The following is a 24,403-nucleotide window of genomic DNA, read 5'->3' as shown; positions in this document are numbered from 1 at the left end:
AGGTCGCAGCAGCAGTGGCAGTGTACTGCGTCGTCGTCCTAGTCCTGTGCTTCCCACTGCAGCGGCTGCGAGTCAGTGACGCACACGAAGTGACCAGTCAGAAAGACAGGAAAAAGAACATGAAATATTTTGTTGGTTTTTAGATGGATTATTTGTTGAAATGGCACTATTTTGGATATATGGTTGGGATTAAAATACAGTGTTAAAATTAATTTCACCCTTTCTATTTACCTTTTTAATGTGCCTAGTGGAAAACTTAAGAGTATTATGTGTTATGTGTCGCTTACTTCTGGATAGCAGTGTTCTAGGCTATGCCATTCTCCTGTTTTCTTATTATTTTGGTCATTTTTGACATTTTGACAGTTAGAAATTACTGATGAGTAGTGATAAAATGATGATGGGTTGATGAAATAGCAGAATGTTTCAAGAAACAGGAAAAGTAAGGTTAGTGAGATCCCATAATATATCTTAGAGTCGTGGAAAGGTCTCAAGGACTCATCTGGCAATTGTAAAATAGAAAATATGAGTTTTATTACATTTTTTTGAAGTAAATTCTCTTTTTGTTCTTTGGGAGAATTCTAGTAATGAAAGTAATGAAATATCAAACATCATGGTTAAAATTGTCCAAAAAAGCTAAAATTGAGTAGTGAACCCTGATGATATATCAAGAGTTAAGTATTTCCCTTTATTTATTTATTTTTGGCAGCTTCAAATTAGGAGCTTTTCTTAGGTGCCTAACTTTGTCTTGGCGGCGCATGGTAGGCTGAGGCGCTGTAGCCTGGTTTTTGGGGTGTTACGATATTGATTAAGGGTGTGGTAAGAAGACACTTATCAGCCTAGAAGATGCATTCATACATCTTATGGTACACAAGCCGTGTTAACCACCATATTGCATGTGTTTTTAAGTATAAGGTTTGAGTATTTGTTTTGTCCGAAATGTAACAACAATTAATAACTCCATATATAACCTGACACCTTTTTCTCTCTTTGTAGACTTTTGTGAATGATGTAAGGATTCCGGAACAGACTTATATCACCCTGAAACTTGAAGATAAGCTGAGATTTGGATATGATATCCTTATATGATTTTATACATTCATCAAATTTATTCAAAAATCTTTTCTGGTGTAAATTAACATTTCTTGAGATGAAGAGTTTGCAGTGGAGGCATGCTTGAAGTCTCTTTGGCCTCCCATACAAAAATACATGTTTAAAAATATTATGTATTTATATATATTTGGGGGGGGGGGTGTCAGTATTTTGGCCTGTTCCTAAAAATAATCCTAGAAAAATTGATGGACTCTGCTTTTCCCCACTCTCTGTATATAGTTTGAGCAGAGGTTTCCCTGTAGTGGTATTATATATGCAACTTGGGTGTGGGAGAATGTAACAAGGAGACGACAGAGGAGTGTTTAATATTAGCTCAGCTCAGGGATTTTTTTGTTGTTGTTTGGATGATTATGGCACAGATCAGCCTCCTAGGAGGAGTGTAAGAATTTATCCCTTTTTTCCCATTCATACTTTTACTCTATTTTATGAATTCCGTCTCGGTTGCCTATTTAATTCAGATTTTCCAGTATCCTATTTCTCCTGAGACTTGCGCTCCCTGGCTAAGTTAATTATGCAATTAGCGTGTAGTTAAGATTCTTTTGTTTTTAAAAATACGATTCTAAGGGGCATCTGGCTGGCTCAGTCAGAGCATATGACTCTTGACTTTGGAGTTGTGAGTTTGAGTCTCAAGTTGGGTGTAGAGATTACTTAAAAATAAAAATGTTTAAGTAAATAAAAATAGGATTCTAAGAACTGAACAGGGACATGAACAGGGACATGGGTAGCATAGGGTAAAGAACCCCTAGTGAGGAGACGGGACAAGATTGATGAAAGAACCATAAAACATTTCTGTTCATATGAGGCACAAAGCTTTGTAGTAAAGGACTCTTCTTTAATTAAAATACAGATATCCTACATTATAGTGAATGTTTTTCTTGTGTTTTCATTTTTTAAGTTACTCCATGTACCTGGACATCAGTATTGAAGAATGGGTTAAATGTATTGGCAACTCAAGTAGACTTTCTCTAGCATAGACAATGTAGTCTCAGCGATCTGGAGTTGATGCTTAGATAAAGTAAATGTACTAACACTTTAAAATGGTATTAAAGCATAACTAGGTTTTTTTTAGATTTAACTTAAAATTTTTCAAAAACATTTTTGTAGCGCATATATAAACCTTATACGTGTGGAACAAAAGGACATGTGAAAAGTGAAACCATTAAGTATTAATACTTGTAAATTGTATGTTTTAAATCCTTTTAAAAATACAAATCACATAAAATGATTAAGAATTAACATTCAAGCCTTGATTCATGGGCCGTTTTCCACATGCAAAAGAAGTTTCATCAAACAATGAATACAAATATATTTTTAATTTAAGTATGTCCTTAATCCTTTTGAACTTGGCTGTTTCAAAACATGAGAAAATAGTAGGAAATCTGAGTTTCCATAAAGCTCTCTGCTATTTACTTTTAAATCGAGAAGAAACTACTGAGAAATCACTCCTGCTTTTACAGTTTGTATAGTGATTTCTTTTTTTTTTTTTTAAGATTTTTATTTATTTATTTGAAAGACACATCACAAGTAGGCAGAGAGGCAGGCAGAGAGAGAGGAGGAAGCAGGCTCCCCACTGAGCAGAGAGCCCGATGCGGTGCTCGATCCCAGGACCCTGAGACCATGACCTGAGTTGAAGGCAGAGGCTTAACCCACTGAGCCACCCAGATGCCCCTGTATAGTGATTTCTTAATAGTGAAGTAATATTCCCTTTTTTAATATTAGTTCATAATATGTCTTTCTGAAATTGCTGGGACAAATGTTTTGTTCCAAAAGACTGTTTTAGGGTTTTTGTTTTTTTTTAATTAAAAATTTTAGCATTGATTTGATACAGAGAGACACAGCGAGAGAGGGAACACAGGCAGGGGAGTGGGCAAGGGAGAAGCAGGCTCCCTGGCAAAGCAGGGAGCCCAGTGCAGGGCTCAATTCCAGGACCCTGGGATCATAACCTGAGCCAAACGCAGACACTTAACAACTGAGCCACCCAGGAGCCCCCCTGTTTAAGGGTTTAAAATCAGTGTTGAATCAGAGCTGCTATTCCAAATCCTTAGGGTAGGCTCAGTTAGTTTTAGTATTTTAAAATAGCATCTCATGTTGCTTATTATTTTTGAGCACTAAACATACATAAGTGAACATTGGACTGTTACAGTGGCAGGTATTTTATTACATGGGGTGAAAGTCTTAAAACAAATTTTATGTTATATTTACTTGTTTTACATTTGGCTGTACCAGACTAAAATTAATTATTGTGCTTTATTCATATTAAAATTAAGCTTAATAGATAGCCAGTCCACAAACTGCTATACCTTGGAGTGGAAAACGATCCCATTTATTAAAATGTCACAACAATAGAAAGAACTGAATTTCATCTATTATTGTTTTCTCTTTGATTTCTGTTCTCTTACTAATTTCTTTTTTCCAGATATAAGCTGAGGTTATTCGTTTGGGACCTTCTGTTTTTATATAGTCTTTTAGTTCTATAAATTTTCTCCTAAGTACTGCTTTAACGTTCAAAATACTTAATAATTTCTCTTGGTTTTTGAATTCAGGTTATCTGTAAGTTTGTTAGAATAATTTGGATGTTTTCCAGAGACTCTCTGTAATTGACTCCTCATTTAGTTCTACAGAGCTCAGAGGACATATTTTATATGTTTCAGATCCTTTCAAATTTATTGAGACTTGTCCCATGGCTCAGAATATACCTGATCTATCTATCTTGATAAGTGTTCCATGTATTCTTGCAAAGAATGTGTGTTCTGTTTTGGGATGATGGAGTGTTCTATTGATGTCGGTTATACCAACTTGGTTTTCATCTTCAGTATTTTCCGACAGATTGTCCATTTGTTCTATCAGTTATTGAGACAGAGGTGTTGAAACCTCAGAATATAATTGTGGATTTGTCTGTTTCTCCTTGCAGAAGTTTTTGCTTCTTCTAATTTTAAACCTGGTTGTTAGGTATATAAATATTTAGGGCTAAAATATCTTCTTGATGAATTGACATAATTTATTATTACAAAATGAATTGCTTTATTCAAGATGATGTTCTTTGCTCCAAAATGTGGTTTGTTTTGACATTGATATAGTTTTTCCAGCTTTATTTACTTACTTAGATGAGTGTTAGCATGGAACATCTTTTACTTTTAAGCTGTTCGTGTCTTTACATTCGAAGTAGGCATCATATAGTTGCCCTTACTTTCTTTATTCAATCCGGTAATTTCTGCCTTCATTTGGGAATTTAGATCTTTCACGTTCAGTGTGATTATTGATGCAATTAGGTTTATTATTTTACTTTAATTTTTTAAGATTTGATTTATCTTAGTGTGAGTGGGGTGGGGGAGAGAAGCAGAGCAGGAGGGAAGAGGAAGAAGAGAGAATCTCAAGCAGACTCCCCACTGAGCAGGGAGCCTGGTGCAGGGCTTGGTCTCAGGACCGAGATCATGACCTGAGCCAAAACTAACAGTTGGACACTTAACCGACTGAGCCACCTGATATAGTTAGATTTAAATCTGTCATCTTGATATTTGTGCCATCAGTCTTCTTTTTCCCATAATTTCTTTTTTTTTATTTTAGTGGTTGCTTCAAGACTTATAATTACACCCTTAATTTTAAGTTGTATCTTCAAGTGATGTTATACTAATTCACATATAGTATAAGAACCTTATAGTAGTATAATTCCCATTTCTTCTGTCCTGATCTTTGTTATGATTGTCAACCTTTTATGTTTAGATGTTACAGACTGCTTACTACATCATTGTGAGTAAAAGGTCAATTATCTTTTAGAGATTTAGATAAGAAAAATATCTTCTGTCTTTATACGCATTGTACCCATATCTTAAATCAATGTAGGTATCATTTCTCATGCTCTTCCTTCCTCTTTACAGGTCCATGTTTTCATCTGGTGTCATTTTCTTTCTGTTCAGGGCTTCAACATTTCTTGTAGTATGATTTTGTTGATGATGAAATCTTTCCATTTTCATGGTCTGGAAAAGTATTTCACCTGAATTATTGAAAGTTATTATTGCTGGGTATTGAATTGTAGGTGGCATGTCTTTTTTTTCAGTGCGTTAAAGCTGTTTCTCTACTGTATTCTCACTTGTATTATTTCCCTCTGTCCCTGGTTTTGAGCAGTTCGAATGATCTGCCTTGGTGTAATATTTTTCATGTTTCCCCTGCTTGGAGTTTGTTAATGTTCTTGGATCTGTGGGTTTATAGTTTTAATCAAGTTTAGAAAATGCCTCTGCTGTTATTTTTCCAGATATTATTTTGCTCCTTCAGTTAGATGTTGTTAGGTTACTTGACATTGTCTTTCAGCTTACTGGTACTTTGTTTATGTATTATTTTTTAAAAATTGGTTCTGTGTTCCAGTTTGGATTGTTATTATTGCTATGTCTTTAAACTTACTGGGTTTTTTGCAGTGTCTAATCTGCCATTAATCCATGCAGCATAGATTTCATCTCTTGAAGTTTTGTTTGGATTTTGCATTTGATATCTCCCAAACTACTACTTAGCTTTTTGAACATATAGAATATGGTTGTAACTTTTGATACCTTTGTTGACATCTGGGCCAGTTCTGCATCAGTTTTAATTGATTTAATTTGCATGTAGAGTAATTTTTGATTGTATGACAGGCATTGTGAGTTTGTGGAGTATTGTAGGCATATTTTTATATTCATATACATATTTTTGAGCTTTGTTCAGGGACATGGGTTACTTGGAAACAGTTTTATTACTTTGGGTCTTGTTTTTAAGATTTGTTAGGCTTCTAAGCTTAGTCTGAGACTACTATTCCCCATTACGGAGGCAAGACCTTTCTGTATACTACAGAGGTCAGCAAACCCAGTGGCAAGTCTGGCCTTCAGCCCATGTTTGTAAACAAGCTTTATTGGAACTCAGCCATGCCCACTCATTTACATATTTCTGTGGCTGCTTTTGGACTACCACAGCAGAGTTGAGTAGTTGTAAAAGAGATCACATGGTCCCAAAGTCTAAAATATTTACTCTCTGGCACTTTACAGGAGATATTTGTGTCCTCTCCTTTATTCAGTGACGCATGATTCATGAGGTTTTCCTGTCTGGGTTTTAGGAACAGACACCACTCCTTGCCATCTGTGTGTACTGGGCACTGTGATGTGTAGTACTTTTAGATGGTTTTTGCCCCAGACCAGGTAGTAGTTTTCTCCCACGTGTGTGTTACTGATCAGTACTCAGCTGAATGCTTGAGAGATATCCTCAAAACATGTGGAATTCTCTCTTCTGTGCAGCTCTCTGCTCTTGAGTACTCATTCCCGTGAACTCTAATCACTTTGGTCTCCCCAGACTCAACCCTCTTTTCTTTACAGCTCAGAGAGCCTGCCAGGCTCTATCCATCCAGATTACCCCTCTCTGCGCTGTGACCTGGAAGCTCTATTAAGGTGGTCATTTGGAGACAGTAATTAAACCCACCTCGTTTGGTTTCTCTTCGCTCAGGAATCACGGTCTTTTGTTCCCTGATGTTGATTGTCTTGAAAACCATTGTTTTATATATTTTGTCCATTTTTTGGTTGCTTCAGATGGGAGAGTAACTCTGGTTCCTTTTTTCCATCCTGGCCAGAAGCAGGAGTCTGAGAAGTTGATTTTGGCCATTCTGGATATACAAATTGAATCCAGGGGAGGAGGTGTAGGCTAGAGACAACAGTTTGGGAATTTCCATTGTCTAAATAATATTTAACATCTTTTATTTTTTTATTTTTTTTTTTAAAGATTTTATTTATTTATTTGACAGAGAGAAGTCACAAGTAGATGGAGAGGCAGGCAGAGAGAGAGAGAGAGGGAAGCAGGCTCCCCGCTGAGCAGAGAGCCCGATGCGGGACTCGATCCCAGGACCCTGAGATCATGACCCGAGCCGAAGGCAGCGGCTCAACCCACTGAGCCACCCAGGCGTCCCAATATTTAACATCTTAAGACTAAGGGATATCACTCATGGGAGTGAATCAGCTTGGTAAGACAGAAGTCCAGGGACTGAAACCTGGTACATTCTAATACGAAGAGGCAGGAGAGATAAGGAACCAGTTTAAAAAGATTGAGATAGAATCACTGGTGAATTAGGAGGAAAATCAGAATATGATATGGTTTTCATGTTCAGTGGAAAATGATTTAAACATTACTTAAATACATAAATCTCAAAATTCTTACCATCCCAGTCATATGAGTCAGTGTAAGAATCTACTGCCTTAATTCTTTAAATGAGGTTCTTTTTCCCAAAGAAGTTGTCAATTCCTGTAACAATGGCCCATAAAATTATTGGATTAATCATATTAGAAGCAAGGTAAAAATCATTGTCATAACTTTCAAGATTATGATTTATCTGTACTTGGAACATTACATTTAGCATTGTATGCTTGAATCTGGATCGTGGCTGCTAAAAATGATTAAGAGGGGGATAAACATAACTAAAAATCAAGGATTCTTCATTTAGAGGAGTTAAGATTCTTCCTGATTAATATGATTGATATTCACAACAATATGAACAAGATTTCCAGATTTCAAAAATGGGGAACACTTCTCAAAGCTTGAAAGAAGTAAATTTAAGAAATTGAGATGAGTGATTAAATAAGAAGTCATGTCATAGAAGAAAAGTTAAAAGGAGTTGTTTAAAAATTATGTTCTTATAAAACAGGTTTTTTTTAAAAGTTAGCCAAGGTATTCATATACCAAAATAAGATGATACCCTGTTCTAAAGGTGTAGACAAACGTAAGCTAGTAGAAAATTGCTGAAGAAATAAAATCTTCCCCTTGGAAGGTTTTCTGTCATCAACTTTTTTTGTAAAACTTTGGCATCTCCTAGGACCTGCCTTGTCAATACAGTGTGCAATCTATTTTAGCATAATTGTGTATTTCAATATTGAATATAGTCAAATAAATTTTCCATATTTCTAAGGAGAAGATCCCAAAAGAAAAGTTTTTAACTTAAGGAGACTTTTTAAGGGTATTCTTATATGTGTATTTTTAAATCACACATATAAGATATGCAAATTTTAGAAAATGAATGCTTTTTTCCATTCTTCCACTATATAAAATAATTTTATTCAGGTATTCTCATATATTGTGACATCCAGTGTCTTCAGCATTATGAGAATCACATTCTTTTTAGTATACAGTTTTTAGAGAACATTTTATTAATGCCCATTCAGTTATTCAAGACTATAGCACTTTTTGAAACCTTAAAACACTGGAAATCTTGTCCAAAGCTGCAAAGCTCCTGTGTAATATTGGATTTCTTCTGTAAGTGCTTGGTATCTCCCCAATGAAACAACTTAGTGACTTTATTTTTAAAATGATTTTTGAAAGATGTGTTTACAATGATATCTGATACTTGGTGTTTTTAAGGCCCTAGGAGTAACTAAAACTGTTTAAAATTTTGCTCTCCTTTTAGTTAGCTTTAATTATCATTCGGATAAAAGAGAGGATCTTAGCATTACTTGTATGCAGATGAGTTTCTTTGACCCCACTTTTAGATAAACATTTCTTGAATAAATTGAACATAGGGATGACTTAGAATAGCCATAACACAGCCTTATGTAAAGAAATAGGAAAATTACATACAAAAGAATTTTTTTTTAATTTTATGTATTTTGGGGCACCTGGGTGGCTCAGTGGGTTAAGCCGCTGCCTTTGGCTCAGGTCATGATCCCAGGTTCCTGGGATGGAGCCCCGCATCCGGCTCTCTGCTTGTCAGGGAGCCTGCTTCCCCCTCTCTCTCTGCCTGCCTCTTTGCCTTCTTGCAATCTCTCTCTCTCTCTCTCTTTCTCTCTGTAAAGTAAATAAATAATAAAATCTAAAGAAAAAAGAAAGAAGATTTATTTATTTCAAGAGAGAGGCTATGTAAGCAGGGGGAGGGGCAAAGGGAGACAAAGAGAATCCTAAGCCGGCTCCATGATCAGTTTAGAGCCCGATGTAGGGCTCGACCCCATGTCCCTGAGAGCATGACATGAGCTTAAATCAAGAGTCAGATGCAGCTGACTGAGCCACCCAGGCACCCCATAAATACGATGTTTAATCAGCAAGAATTTAAACTTCCTGTAACTTTTTAATTCAGATGTAATCCACGTTACTAGTTAATACTGTATTGTATATTTTTAACTTATAACATGAGTAATTGTATCTTAGTTTGTCATTTTTTTTAAATTAGCAACTTAAGAATAGTTAACCTGCATCTGTACCATTAGGAGGATGATAACTTTGGAGGCAAATGTGAGGACTAAGGCAGGCTCAAAATCTCATAGTGATACCAGTGTTCTCAGGCAGATTCATGACCCAAACAAGAGAATCCTTGAGCTGTTTGGTTCCACTCAAACCATTTTGGAAGGTAAAGTATCTGACCCCAAGAAGTGTGGCCTCTCTCCAGTTGTCCCTGATCTTAAAGGAGTCTTGAGTCTAAAGACAGTACCCCAGACTAGCCTTGGGGTATAGCCTGGAGCCCTCCCCAGAGTAAATTTGAAGCCCCCAGAAAGCCCTCACAGCAGGCTATGGTCGTGTGTGTTTCCACTGGAAAAGTGGAAATGGCTTTCAGTTTTTTTGAGACACTGTTTTCCTTTGGAAATGTAGGAATGCTGTAAATCTTCAACTATTAATGAGTTTCCTGGGGGTAAAACAAAATTACTAGACTTACTTTTCATGAAATATGAAATTATTACAAAGTATGTATTTTCACCTATATCAGGAAGTACGGTACCAGCATGTGTACAAAACCAAAAAGGAAAATTCTAGTATTTCACATATTTCACAGCTATGGGAACCCTGGACTGGGATTCAGCTGACTAGATTTTGGTCTTGGGTTTTACCCCTCCAGTCCTCAAGTCCCTATATATAGAATAAGATGACCAGTTTGTGGAATTAAACAGGGTATTCCCCACAGCTCTTTACAACTCCACAAAAATTCCGAGTTTTTATTGTTTTAATGAATAGAAATGTAAATTAAATACTTGTTTGCAAGTTTGCTGCTCCTTAGGCATGGGAACTATTTTTACCCCAAGCACTTGTGATAATTATAGCTTTTTACCCTTGAAGTCCTAGGATGCTGTGAATTGGTAAAGGATAATAGGATTTATTAGTACATGGTTATAAAAGTCCTTTCAGTACAGGGTTAAGTAATGGTGGGAAATGTGACCTCTGCTGTGTAGTGAAAGATATTCTTTAATATACAGAGGCATTGTTCTTTTTGGCATAATGATGAAAGCATTCGTTTTATCTAGCACTTGGGTCTAATCTGTATAGAATCAGTTGTTTGGTAATGTAATATGACCTTGACTGAAACGCCTGAGGAAAGGGGCGATTGTGGCTGCTGTAAGGACCATATTTATAGCATTTCTTCTGCACTTTCAAAATAAACTTCATTTTTATCAGTGCTTATAAAGTCTGAGTAATCCAGTTCTTTTAGGATTTACTGTTGGGTAATCACTGATGAGATACTTCCTTTCACATCACTGTGATTAACTCAATATAATTTGACCCAGGTGCTTTTTCTTTGCAGTCATACTGTTTGTTTGTGAGAACTGAAAATGTCTTTTGTGGTCACATCACCTAGCTATTTGCTTCTTGAAGGCCATTACTGATTAAGTTGGGAATTACTTGCTAGATTTTATATTTTTCTCTAAGTATTTAAAAATTAAAGTCTTTATGGTTGTGGGCGTATTATAACATTTAACTCTTAAGGGGAATATAATGCTTCCATTATAATTACCTGTTGAAAGTAGGGCAATTTCAAAATTATCTTTGATCATTTAAAGCTTGAGTATCAGAATTTTGAAATGATATTCTTCCTTAGCTCTGTTTACATACAAATCTCTTCACTGTAGTACGAGGAGAAATGAGGGTCCCTGAAGAAGCACTAAAGGTAAAAATGATTCCTCATTTCTTTTGTAAACCTGTCATTCACTAGGGTTGATTTTACTCCTAGATGTTTCATTTTCATTTTTAAATGTTCTGTAGCACGAGAAGTTTACCATTCAGCTTCAGTTGTCCCAAAAATCTAACGAATCAGAATTATCCAAATCTGCATGTGCCAAAAGCCTCGATGCAAAGCTGGCAGATACTTCGACAGACGTGCCGCACAAAGCCGCAGAAGCACTGCGACCTGAGGAGAAGGCTCTGGGTGAGTGAGCATCTGGAAAACACCATGTTTCTGCTTGAATGTGAAGAAAGCACGTGCTTTGTTCTGCAGAACTTGGCCATGTCCATATCAGTTTATAATAATGACAACTTTAGAGTGCCTGGGTGGCTCAGTGGGTTGGGGCCTCTGCCTTCAGCTCGGGTCATCATCCCAGGGTCCTGGGATCGAGCCCCACATCAGGCTCTCTGCTCAGCGGGGAGCCTGCTTCCTCCTCTCTCTCTGCCTGCCTCTCTGCCTACTTGTGATCTCTGTCAAAAAATAAATAAATAATCTTTTTAAAAAAAATAATGCAACTTTAGAGAGGGATTTAATGCAGCCAGTGTCCTCATTAGAAAGTGTTATATAACACGTAATTATATGTGGCCGTTATAGGTAGTTGTGTTAAATATGTTTAAATATTTGAAGGAGGTAAATATGGTCATTTACACTATTTTTATTATTTCATGTTTTATGCTTTTTCTGAACTATAATAACTGAAATGAATTAACAGGAAATACCCAGTGAGGTTACATCATCATCATCATTATATTTATCATGTTCCAGGAATTGCTCTAGATAAATAATCCCATTTATACAAAAACAATTTTTTAAACTAATAGGCATTACCAAATTTGCTCAGATATAAACCTGCTAGTCATATTAACAGCTAGTTTAAATTTAGTTACTCTGCAGTGCCCTTAGGCTTTAAAAATATTTTTAATGGTCACTCATACCAAAATTTAGTTTTGTTTTTTTTTATTTAGACTTACTTGATGAGCCATTTCTATATACCAAAAAACTGATTCTACCTTCACAAAAAAGCTATTAGGCTAACGCAGTTTGCGTACTTAGATATTCACCAGTGCAAAATTTCGTTTATTTAGTGATGTCCAGCATTGAATAGGGTCTTAAACAAATAACAGGTTTTTCAACTTAGAGTACTTTTCAGTTACCTAGACTGTACTTTCTTTTCATTTAATAAATTAATCAGGCAATTCTAGCAGTCTGCAAAAGTCTTTTTTTTTTTTCTGTTTCATATGCTTTAGGCAGATTTTTTTCGCCCCTTTCCAGATATTTCTGCCATGCCTCGTGGTACTCCCTTATATGGGCAGCCATCCTGGTGGGGGGATGATGAAGTGGAGGAGAAAAGGGCTCTCAAGTCAAATGGCAAACCTGAAGAAAAAACTCAGGAAGCTGGAACAGCAGGTAAGGAAAAGCTCAGAGTATGACATTTCAGTGGATATTTTGGGAAGAATTTATAATCTAAGCAGAAATCTGACAACCCTGAAAAAAGATATATATATATCTACTAATCTTTAATAAAAAGTGTTGTGATTGTCTTAAGTGACCTTGTCATTGTAAGTTTATTACATATGATTCTCACATAAAGTCTTAATTCCAGTATCATTTTTATTTAAAATACTATTTTAACATATGAGATTAAAACTTGAAAAATAGATTAATAATGTAATTGGGCATTTAAAATAATTTGGAATAATTATTAAAATGTTTCAATTAGACCAAAATAGTAGGCACAAACTAATTTTGTGTGCTTCATTAGATTTGTAGGTATATAATCATATTTTTAAATGAACAGTTTTTTTTAATGTTCAGAAATGTGATGTATGAAATTAAAGCTTCTTTAAAACCTCCGTGTGCTTTATTTGTTGGGATATGGTAACAACAGAATTAGCCGAGTTCAGCAGCCAGAAAGAAAAGATAGTTCTGGGTCACAGTCATAGTCCAGGAACACATTCTTTTGTTGCTAGAGGGATTTAGTAATGAGCTAAGTGTCCCATAAGCCAGAAAATCAAGATTTCCAGGAAACAAACAGAGGTATCAGTTGTCACATAAGGACTTGGCAAAGACATGGACACCAGAGGGTCAAATGGCCAGTTTCCACGATAATGGCAGATAAGGATCCAGGACCGGAGGAATTAAATGCTGGTACCAGGAAACCCAGCAGTACGGAAAACCAAGTATGACTCTGAGTCAAAGATAGATGCCATCAGAACCCTTCTCAGTTTTCTACTTTTGACCCTAGCTGTACAAGATAAGACATTCTTCTTAGCTGGAGAGTAAGAACACTGTACTTTAAATATGCTGATATTGCCAGGATACAAGTCTAATAAGAAAGCTGGTTTTATGGACTCGATTTTACAAGTGCCCCAAACTGAAGTTGTCAACTTCGCAAATAAATTCCCATTGTCGCTTCCTCATTTCTGTCCACCAGCACAGTTTTCTTCATGTGCAAGCTTAGAAATACTGAGTATTGATGCTTTGTATCATTTAGCATACGGGTCAGATGCAGACAACACAAATGCGACCTGAGACTAAGCAGAAAGGAAATTTACTGGCTTATACGACTGTTTCTTCAGGGCTGGTTCCTGCCTCTCTGCAATGTCTTCAGGAGCCCGTTTCTCCCCTTCTCAGCTCTGTCCATGGTGTCTAGAGCTAAGGGGCATCTGTCCTCATCATCGTCTATGTGAATGAAAATGAATTCTTAAATGATTATCAGCTTGTGTGGCCTGTCTTACTCAGTGTCATTTTTGCCACATGACAAAAGCTGTCTCATAATCTTGGGATTATTCTTGAGTAAGAAGGAACTAAGTGATTTATGTCTTGTGTTAAATGCAATAAAGAACCCAGCCAGATGCCACCAATTAAGAGCTGGGTGAGGGTTTCATCGGCTTTCTCATTTTAGTGTGTTTCACATTTATTATTTGTAGTCTCTTAAAATACAGGATGAAGGGAACAATTTTCTGACGTGGAATAACTTATGATATTGAGATTGCAGAATCAGTTTGAAGGTACACACTAAATCTAATGTAATTTGATCATTTCAAAATTGTTTCTATTGAATGTTTCAAATTACGACATAAAAGTTACCAGTTTATGCTCTAAGTGTGCTCTTTTGTAAACACAAAAGGTGATTTGCTTCTTGGTTACCAATTTTTAGAATGTAAAGTCTTAGTAATTATTGTGAGAGATGAACATTTCAGAAAGGGTAATAAAGTATGTGCCACGTGCTGATTTCTTATGCCCCTCTCAGTGGGTCCACATGAATCCAGAATCTTCTACAGACTTAAGCACAGAGCCTAAAAAACCCTAGAACCAAATATGTATGCTGGACAACCAAATTCTCCTGAAACTGTATGAATATTTTTAGTCCTAAAAGAAGGAGAATTTGTCCTCACTTGAGCTATCAGTGTGCCCTTTGACCTACTGGCAGGGTGTGAACATTTATTTAAGTTATATATAAAGGCCTTTACTTGTTGCAACTATGAGGAATAGATTTCTGGCTCTTTTACATTGATTTTAATCTAATCATACTAAATTTGGAAACTTTCCAGTTGTGACTCCTTTTTAGCAAAAGGTATTTCCTGGTCTTTGTTATTTAAGGCACTTGAATATGTGAGGTTGGATATATGTTCTCAGTTGAGCGAATGGACTTTCATGATAGCCTTTATCATCTTGATTTAGTTAAATATTTCACTTAATTTAGTACAGAGGAATGAAGGAAACAGTTTTTTTGGACTATGTGTATTAGAAGTTTCCCCAAAAGGCTGCATAATCATAAAATGCCCTAAACTTGAGGATATTATCACCAGTTGCATTTCTGATTTAGATAGACATAATTAATTCTAGAATAATCAATTGTTAAGTAGTTTTAAATATCTAGCAGTTGAGATTATAACAAAATATTAGGATGTTTCATATATTAATTTAGTATAAACAGAGTTTGAAGATAAATCGATATTAAATTCACAAATTTCCAGAATCTGTTCTGTCAGTGTTCTGACAACTATTTTATTTTTCTATATTAATTTAGAAGCCCCCTCCCCCGCCGTGGTTTTTCTAGAGGACCTACTCTTCTAAAGTAAAGTAGGCCCACACATGATCTGTTTTTATCATCTTCAGAGAAATGAATTCCTTCAGGTGACTGAACTTTATATTTACAACTGACAATTTATTTTAAGTGTTTAACCATTTTCTTCAATTTCTATTGAATGAATTACCCATATCACTGCCTTCTTAAGTGGAGAAGGTGGACTATAATTTAAGTTTCTGGTTGTTGACTAAGTCGTCATGCTGAGTATCAGTTACTGAACTGTGATACATCACAGCGATGTCCTTGGGGGACACTGAAGGATGTAGGACCGCAGGCCCTATGGACCAGATGGTTCTGGACCGCCATGCTTCTGAGCTCTTGTGTTTTTGTCTGATTCTTCTCAGTGCAGTGTGTCTTACCTTAATCCCTGCTTCAGGTTTGCTACATCTAGCTAAGCAGATAGTAAAAAGGCTCTTGGTGAGTGACTTCCCAGTTAGAAAGATCATGAATATGGGAATATTCATTGTGGAATTTGTCTTAGGTTTTTTAGAGTTAGATTTTTGGTTTAGTTTTCATTTCCCTGAATCTCTTCTATGCTGGAGAATTGGGGAAAAGAGAGAGAGACTTGTGTGCTGGGCTTTGTTCTGGGTAACTTAGATTATCTCACTTAATACTTAACCTCACTGGATCATCACAGTAGTCTCGTGGATAGATACCATTATTTCTGATGAGGAAAATGAGAAAGACTGATGGAGACAGGATTTATCTGACTGCAGATCTCTTCGCTAATTTCCTGCCTAGCTATAGTCATCAGGTCTTGACATGCTGCCTTTCCCCTCTATGGTGCTACCTGACATTGTTAAGTAATTGATTTCTAGGGAAATTGTGTAAGTCTCGGGTTTCTAGTCCTTGGAGTAAAGGCGACTTTGAAGTAGGACGAATGGATGATACTTAGAAACAGTGATGTGCAGTTGTTGATCTCTGTTGTTTTTATGTGTTACAATGTGAAAAAATGTTGAAAGTATATCAGGATTAACTGTGAATTTTTCCTTTACAAGGAAGGAAAATTAGGAGAGTATTCCTTTAAATTATGAATGACAAGTAGATGATAAATGCTATATCCTTGGAGCAGATTTTTGTGGTTTTTGCTTTGTAGTAGATGTAGTTAAGCCACATGATTTTATTTGGATGGCCACGTGGTGGTAGAAAGAACCATCCCTTGTCCCCAGACAGCATTATTCTGTTAGCAGAAGGATGAGCAAAGCAGAATAAATCACTCAGTGAGTGTATGGATGTAACTGACAGGTACACACACAGATGTAGATTTATAGGTTTATAAGCCAATTGTACTATAAGGAATTGATCAAGTCCTGTACATTGTAATAATAAATAAGTCTATGTAGAAAAATTAAAAATAACAATTATTAATGAGTTACTAATATATGGGGAACAATTTACTCATGGAAATTTTAAATGGCAGGTTTTCAGAGTAAACAGGGTGCATGTGGACATTTTACTGTTAAGATAAATTAACTCTTACATAAATTTTAGAACAGTACTTTAGGTTATGTGGTCTTGTTGTATAAGCTCTTCTTCCAATTAGTATGAAAATTCTTGCTTTAATGACAGAGTATTTTCTGATACACATTTCACATTTTCAGCTATAAGAAAACCTGTATTTTGAAAAGAATGATTTTTACACTGAAAATTGTTTTCTTTGCTCTGTTTACCTTCTGTGTAGTGGGTTTTTTCATTTTTGATTTTTGTTTTAGAACTGGAGCTTGATGTTTCCTATACCCTCTTCCATAAGTTTGATTTTAGCAGTGTTGTTGTCCCATTCTTACAACCTAAAAGCAAACACTTTTTTATGTTTGTTTTATGTTCAGAGAGTACTGCCAAAAAGTCAATTATAGCACCTGAAGAATCCATCAAGATTTAATATTTGAAAAGATACTTCAAGAGACCAAATAGTACTTCACTTAATTAGGGAATGATTGGAAACAACCCAGTCTCCATGTACTGCCTTTCTTCCTAATAAATTATCTGTGTATGGTTTTCCCATCAATCTATTTAAAAATAGAATGCTTCTGTGAGCTTTAGGGAAATATTTTCATTTGAACTCTTTGCCATCTTAGTAATAGACATGGTTCTTTTGCTGCCTGAAAAAGAGGTCATTTAATCTTCTATTTATTTGTTTATCTATTTAGTAATTTTTTCATTTGCACTAATAACACATACTTATAAGAAGACATTTCAGTAGTCATTTTCATTTATATATTTTATTTGCCAATTTCCTTCTCTTATACTGTGTACAAATGTGTATATTTTTATACCTTTATCTTCATTTCTGAACTAGCAGAACAATAGTGACTATGTTCCAGAGTCCCTTCTGCCTGCTCTGGTTGTTTTGATCTGAGATTTATAATTCAGCTTTCCTCCTAAGAATTTTTGGCACTTGTGCATATTCTGCTGTACAGACATACACATGGATTTTCTTCTGGAATTTTTGGCTGGCAACTAAAATTTCTATTTTTACCTTATTTCTTTCACACTACTGCTTGGATTGCAATGCTGCAGGCAAACCGCATGTTTTTATCTTTAGTCGTTCTTTTCTTCTTTATAACATGTATCCATCTTTTTGCAGTGATCGCACATCAGTAATGTTATTTTTATAATTCTAAAAGTAATGTCTCTAAATATCACGGTGGGAAATGGTAAGTGTTCTCATTACTTCGAGAACATTGCTTGTATATTAACTTCATGTTTCTTCATTTAAGCACCTGTTCTTTAGAGCTCTACTTTGTGTTCATAGATACTTCATCCTCCTGATTTGATAAGGAAATTCGTATTTTTTCTATGTTTCTAGATGTATATATCTAATGTGCATCTCCATCTATATTTGATTTCTTTTGCATCTTGTTGATTCCTAGATCCAAGTTGGAAGAAATATGGATCTAGCCATGCAGGGTCCGCCTCTTAACTGCTTTGTTCTTTGTCACAGCTGCTACTTATCTTGCATCTTCTGCTACTGAATGCTGTACTTATAATCAAAATTATTTCTGCTCTGTGATATTTGCCAGGTTTTCATCCAGGCTGTGATCTGCCTTCTGATTCTCATGGCACAATACAAATGGCCATAATTATTCTCCTTTAAGTGCTAGAAGCTTCCAAATATTTTGAATTTTCTCTTATTTTTTTTATTAGGGTGCAGCATAGATGCCAAGCAAGTTGAGGAACAATCTGCAGCTGCAAATGAAGAAGTACTTTTTCCTTTCTGTAGGGAACCAAGTTACTTTGAAATCCCTACAAAAGAATTTCAGCAGCCATCACAAATAACAGAGAGCACTATTCATGAAATCCCAACAAAAGACACACCAAGTTCCCATACAACAGGTGCAGGGCATGCTTCATTTACCATTGAATTTGATGACAGTACGCCAGGGAAGGTCACTATTAGAGACCATGTGACGAAATTCACTTCTGATCAGCGCCACAAGTCCAAGAAGTCTTCTCCTGGAACTCAAGACCTGCCGGGGATTCAAACAGGAATGATGGCTCCAGAAAATAAAGTTGCTGACTGGCTAGCACAGAACAACCCTCCCCAGATGGTGTGGGAGAGAACAGAAGAGGACTCTAAAAGTATTAAAAGTGATGTTCCCGTTTACTTGAAAAGGTTGAAAGGTAAAGTGAATTGATCATTTCAGAACTTCCTCTTTTGTGATAAAGAAAATTCAGTCTTCACAGTTAACCAAAATACTCCTAGATAAATAATTATATGGTAGGAAATGTCAGCTTTTCAAAGCTCTGTATTTGCTTTCAAAGCAAGCCATACTACCCTTGTCCACCTCACTCATTAAAAACAGTCTGTCTTCATTTTCCTGCCAAAACCAGATTGGTTTCGTGCATTTAATTTATGCCTTTAAAAATGTTTCTTTTTCCTGTGGAAATAAAACATTCATTTCTGTTCACCAGCGGAAATCCCTAGAAGACAATTCTCATCGTTTCCTTGACTTAAGGAAAAGCTCTATTCAATTCTGTTCTTCTCTGTTGTGAGGCTTCCAGTAGAATGTCAGTGTCTAGATTTTGAAAGAAGTTACCAGCCATTTGATAATGGGCCAGAGGTTTGCATTAGTAATTCAGTGACATTGTTGGTAGTGTGCTTCCAGCTTTTCTCAGCAGTTACTCATGAAACAAAAACTTTTGGTCTAGAGATACTGCAAATCAATTGAATCAAAAATGTTTTTGATAGTAAAACTTAAGAAATCACTGGGGCACCTGGGTGGCTCAGTGGGTTAAAAACTCTGCCTTCAGCTCAGGGCATGGTCCCAGGGTCCTGAGATCGAGCCCCACGTCGGACTCTGCTCGGCAGGGAGCCTGCTTCCTCCTCTCTCTCTCTGCCTGCCTCTCCACAATTGGGTGTTTATTTGTGAAATAGTATATGCTCATTAGTATAATGCCTGGCCACAATTAGTCAAATATCTATACCTGTGTATCAAGGTATCATCTGAATGATTTTTCCATTGTTTTGGTAATTAGGTATATTTTAATTACCCTGTCTTAATTTTATTTAATAAGCTATCTTTAAGAGGAATGACTGCATGCTCATCTGGCCATTCTGTTTCTATACAAGGAGTTAATGAGCTTAAAAAAAATGCTCATTGAGGTTATTATATTTCTAATACTTAACCTGGGGACTTCATTATGAAGCAAGTGCTCAATAATTTGAATATACTATGAATGACTTCACTATCACTGTTCAGACTAACCCTGACCTAACCAGTACTTTATGCCCTGGGATTTTGTTTGGTCAAGTAATGAGGAAATACCTGTTCTGATTTACTTCTAAGACATTTCAGGATTACCTAATTCTTTGTTGGGGCCTATTAGTATATCTAATTATAATCATAAGCAGTTACCTGGCATATATACTTTTCACATGTGACTGTTCCCTTTTCATCTACCAAATAATACTAAATGTGTAACTGAGAACCATGTATGTATCTCTGTATCGGCTAAAGCTCAAAAGTCATTTCCCATTTGGAAACTGACCATTTTCATGAATTTACAAATGGTACTAATATCCTAGTTTAATGTAAAAGGTAGCATAAACCTTGAAAATTTAGAAATGACATGGTCTTTCTTAAACTACTCTTAATAAATGTCAAAAAATTAGTTAAAAGATTCTTTAAAAAGCTACCATTTTATGAGTGCTGTGAAGTGTGTAAACCTGGCGATTCACAGACCTGTACCCCTAGGGATAAAAATATATGTTTATAAAAGATAAAAAATGAATAAATTTTTTAAAAAGCTACCATTTTAAAGCACCTTTATGCCATTGTTTTTTTTAGTCGTCTATAAATATTTCTATATTAGCTATTATTTTAAGCCATAAGTTTTAGACATTCTCTTCTTGACAAAGGCCCATTGTAAGCCTGACTCCAGAGGTGTTCATGCCCATATTCACACTGTATCTACATACACATTAATGATGAGATGTTTGTAAGCTTTACCAGAAACTATACAAATTACTGTGGTCCCTCAAAGTTGGTTTATAGGTAGACATATTCCTGGATATTGTCATTGCTCTGAGCCCTTCTTTTGGATTTGCTTTCAGACCATTTTATAAACCATCCAAGAAAATGCCTTTATGAATGTAATACATTCTTGGTTCAAGTTCCATTTTCTTTCTCCAGACATATTTATAAATGACATTTGACTTTTCCCCAAAGGGAGATATGCCATCATTAGATAAAGATTTTCCATAATGTAGAATGTTGAAAGTGTATACATAGATTTTAAATAAAGGTAATTATGACAAATAGTAATTTTACAATAATTAGGCTTTCAGGAGTTATTTGAATCAGTCTCAGAAACTTGAAAGTAAGTAAAATAAAAGCAAAAAACTTTGCTCCTACAAGAGTAAAGTGCACGCGCTTTGGGACAGTGAAGAAAATAATGTTCACAAAGCCCATACACTTTTACCCTTTAGGAGAGTCGCAGCTTCTTTGAGCACAGCTTCTGACTTGGTGCAGCTAACCGACCCTAGAAAATACCTGACAGACTTGAGCGTGTTTGGGCATGGTTAATGACAGACAAGACAGACACTTGGTGAGGAGTTTCCTAGTGATTTGTTTGTTGTTGAGAACAAAGAGAAATTGCAGTTCTGATCAGATGTCTCACGTGGTTTAAGACAAATACAAGAAGGAATAATAATTTTTGAGAAAAAATAATGGCTAACCCATAAAGACAAGTTTTTAAACTAGAACTTAAAGAAAAGATGCTGAAAGGATCTGACACCGCTTAAGTGCCAAATTTTACATGTTGGTACAAGAATCAAATTCTGTAAAGTGGTGTTTTCATGTTGTGTCTATATGCAGCATAGGTTATTTGGTCTTACTATACAGGAAATAATTAGAGTTTAGTCATTTCCGGCTTTTACAGACTGGATTCCTTTTCAGTTTATCCAGTGCAGCAATGAAATAGGTTGTAAAATAGCATGTTTTTTAGTGAGTTTTATATTTGAATTAGTGGTTTAATTGGGTTTTTGAATTAGTGGTTTAATTGGGTTTTGCATTCCATCCACTATCCCTGATTCCTAGCTTAATTACCTGAGGGTAGGGATTCCATTAATGGACACCTGTTTTGTTTGGTTTCTTTTCGTACTGCATTTTGAACAGTTCCTATTTTGAAGAAAGATTTTCAGTTCTGCTCTTCCCTGATGTTGCTAACATGCATCAGTTTTACTCTGCTGGGAGTGTTTCCCCAAACCCCTTCATGCTGGTTCCATTCTCTCCCTTTGTTTCCACTGGCTGTTATTTTTTCCGAACATTACTGTTTTTGTGTGTGCTCTTTCTCTCTTCTGAGTCTTCTCACACCTTTTGTGTCCCACATTTTGACAACCAGTCCTCTTGTGTTAAATCATTGGCCCCAGTTGGTAACCTCTAACTTCATAAGAAACAAACCCATGAGTATTAAAACTCAGCTTTTTCCTTTGGACGTGTGCCCTCTGCCCCTCCTGGCCAACAGGTCTTCAGTTCTGATCTTTGTCTTGCTTGATACCGTGTTATTCAGCAGGTATCAGATTCAGATCTGTAACCCAGGAAAAGCTTAAACTCAGTCCTAGAAGCCAGGGCTCACTGCACCTAATTGACTCAACTCATTTACACTTCTACAGAAGCCGTTATGGAAGCCCTCATTTGTGATTCAGTCTAAAACATGCAGAGCTTAATTCTTGACTTTTCAGTAAATGTATGCTATAATAATAGAATTATCATTTGATTATTTCTTCTAATGGACTTATTTAAGTACTGAGAATTCTAAATGATTGAAAAATCATTCCCATAAAGTTTCACATTGACTCCCTAGTGGAACTACGAAGGGTAACAGAAAACCTCTGTTTTCTGTAGGAACCTGATGTTTCAAAATTCAAATGTATTCTAACTTGACTCTGTATGCTTTATAGAGAAGACAGATTTTAGCTGGTTATATTTAGCACCCTGCCATTTGCCCAGAAGGTGGTTACATTTATATAGGATTTCATAGACTATGCTTTTCTGTGATAGGCCTTTAGCATGCTTTATTTAACTTTTTGAAGCCATCAGAGTTTAGAGCACAGTTGTAAGTATGCCAAAATTCCCGCATCTAGAAAGACATTTGTAAAAAAAAAAAAAGTGTGTAGTTAATTGGTGGGAACTACCAACTTGTATCTTACTAACATTTTGCATACTTTTTATTGAACGTATGCTATACTTTTGCAAGTCCTGAACGTTGTTGAAAGTTAAAATTCATCCCATCTTTATCGTGTTTGCATTCACTTTTTACTGTGTTGTGATAAACCTCTCCCGGATCCCCCTCTTTTCTCTTTGCCTCTCATGCTAGAAGTGAATTTTTGCTTGCTCAAACAGAGTGTAAGGTTTGGAGGCAGGATTAATATTTATCGGTGTTACAAGTACAGACAGTCACAGCTGATACAGCATCGGTTATCTGTTCAGGCTTTGGTGAATCATTATAAAGTTAAAATTTGGAGAAAGAAAAGCAATCCCATTCAATTGTTTATAAAGGACCTCATTGTTGGTTGATAAAATTTGAATGTGAACATTGCAATGGAGGAAGTTTGCAGAGCCTGTTACTGAAAAGAACATATGACTTGGCTTGAAAAGGGGGAGGGGGCATAAAACAACTAGCACTTTTGTATATGTGTCTAATTTTCTACATGGGATTTTTTCCTCCTCTATTATGTGGTTTCTTTTCTGTGCCCAGGAAATAAACATGACGATGGTACACAAAGCGATTCAGAAAACGCTGGCGCGCACAGGCGCTGCAGCAAACGTGCAGCTCTGGAGGAACACTTACGGCGCCACCATCCCGAACAGAAGAAGCTACAGAAGGCCCAGGCTGCTGAAAAGCATCAAGACCAAGCTGTTGTAAGTCAAACTGCTTTTATGATTGCATTCTTTGATGAAGACAATCCCAGAAAAAGAAGGTCCTATTCTTTTACTCAGAGTGCGGGAATCTTGTGTCGGGAAACTACTTACTCAGCACCACATACAAAACTTGAAAAAACAAAATCTCCAACAGCAGATGCCAAAGTGGTTTCTTTGTCTTTACAGACTAGCTCTACGCATCACAGAGGGGGGCATGGTGTTCCACATGGGAAATTGTTAAAACAGAAATCAGAGGAGCCATCGGTGTCCATTCCCTTCCTACAAACTGCATTGTTAAGAAGTTCAGGGAGTCTTGGGCACAGACCAAGCCAGGAGATGGATAAAATGTTAAAAAATCAACCTACTTCTGCCACTTCTGAAAAGGATAATGATGATGACCAAAGTGACAAGGGTACTTATACCATTGAGTTAGAGAATCCCAACAGTGAGGAAGTGGAAGCAAGAAAAATGATTGACAAGGTAAATAACTGGAATTTGGGGATGGTGGAAGTTTTCTTTTGGTGTATGTGAATGTTGGAAATTACCGGAGGGTCAGCATGACGTGTTTTCATGTAGTCAGCGGTGTTGGAACTGTAGGGCTTTGCGAGGGGCCTGCAAGACTAACAATAAAAGCAAAGTGCCTTCCGGTTTTATTCTGCTTATATTGAGCTTTTGCCCGGGTTTCTTATATTCTGTAGGTCTTTGGACCTTTTAAAGTTGTGTAAATTTAAGATAGAATTTTAAACCATGTACTTTGGTGACTGTCTTCACTCTGCATTTATGTAAAAACTATAAAACAAAGCCAGGCTGCTGTGCCTCTGTTGATATCAACGTAAATATCAGCTGATGATAGTTAACCACAGGTTTCCTGCTTACTCATTTCATGTCAGAAACATATGAAAGTGTGTATGTTTTAGT

General features: G+C 36.1%; 1 protein-coding gene and 1 long non-coding RNA gene across 38 annotated transcripts in view; one reads left to right on the top strand and one right to left on the bottom strand.

Moving 5' to 3' along the window:
- CEP170 (centrosomal protein 170) overlaps nt 1–24,403 on the top strand; it is a 123,598-nt gene that overhangs the window by 54,219 nt on the left and 44,976 nt on the right. For 19 of the 37 annotated variants that reach the window (XM_082702207.1, XM_082702212.1, XM_082702213.1 and 16 more), the window contains exons 4-10: nt 994–1,072; nt 10,917–10,975; nt 11,071–11,233; nt 12,302–12,436; nt 18,267–18,743; nt 23,322–23,485; nt 23,672–23,965. In XM_082702207.1, coding sequence (XP_082558333.1) covers nt 994–1,072; nt 10,917–10,975; nt 11,071–11,233; nt 12,302–12,436; nt 18,267–18,743; nt 23,322–23,485; nt 23,672–23,965 — 1,371 coding nt within the window. Of the gene's footprint in view, nt 1–993; nt 1,076–10,916; nt 10,976–11,070; nt 11,234–12,301; nt 12,437–18,266; nt 18,744–23,321; nt 23,966–24,403 lie in introns of all 37 variants that reach the window. The other 18 variants (XM_082702228.1, XM_082702226.1, XM_082702222.1 and 15 more) reach the window with 3 other exon arrangements.
- LOC309849738 lies at nt 5,177–9,837 on the bottom strand. Its single transcript, XR_014303870.1, has 2 exons — nt 7,038–9,837; nt 5,177–6,814 (listed from the first exon to the last, which is right to left on the bottom strand). It is a non-coding gene; the product is annotated as an uncharacterized lncRNA (long non-coding RNA).

Source organism: Mustela nivalis (assembly GCF_964662115.1).
Source record: "Mustela nivalis genome assembly, chromosome: 16".
NCBI classification, from domain to species: Eukaryota; Metazoa; Chordata; class Mammalia; order Carnivora; family Mustelidae; genus Mustela; species Mustela nivalis.
Note: the sequence above shows the minus strand (reverse complement) of the source record. Positions and strands in the feature narration are given on the sequence as shown.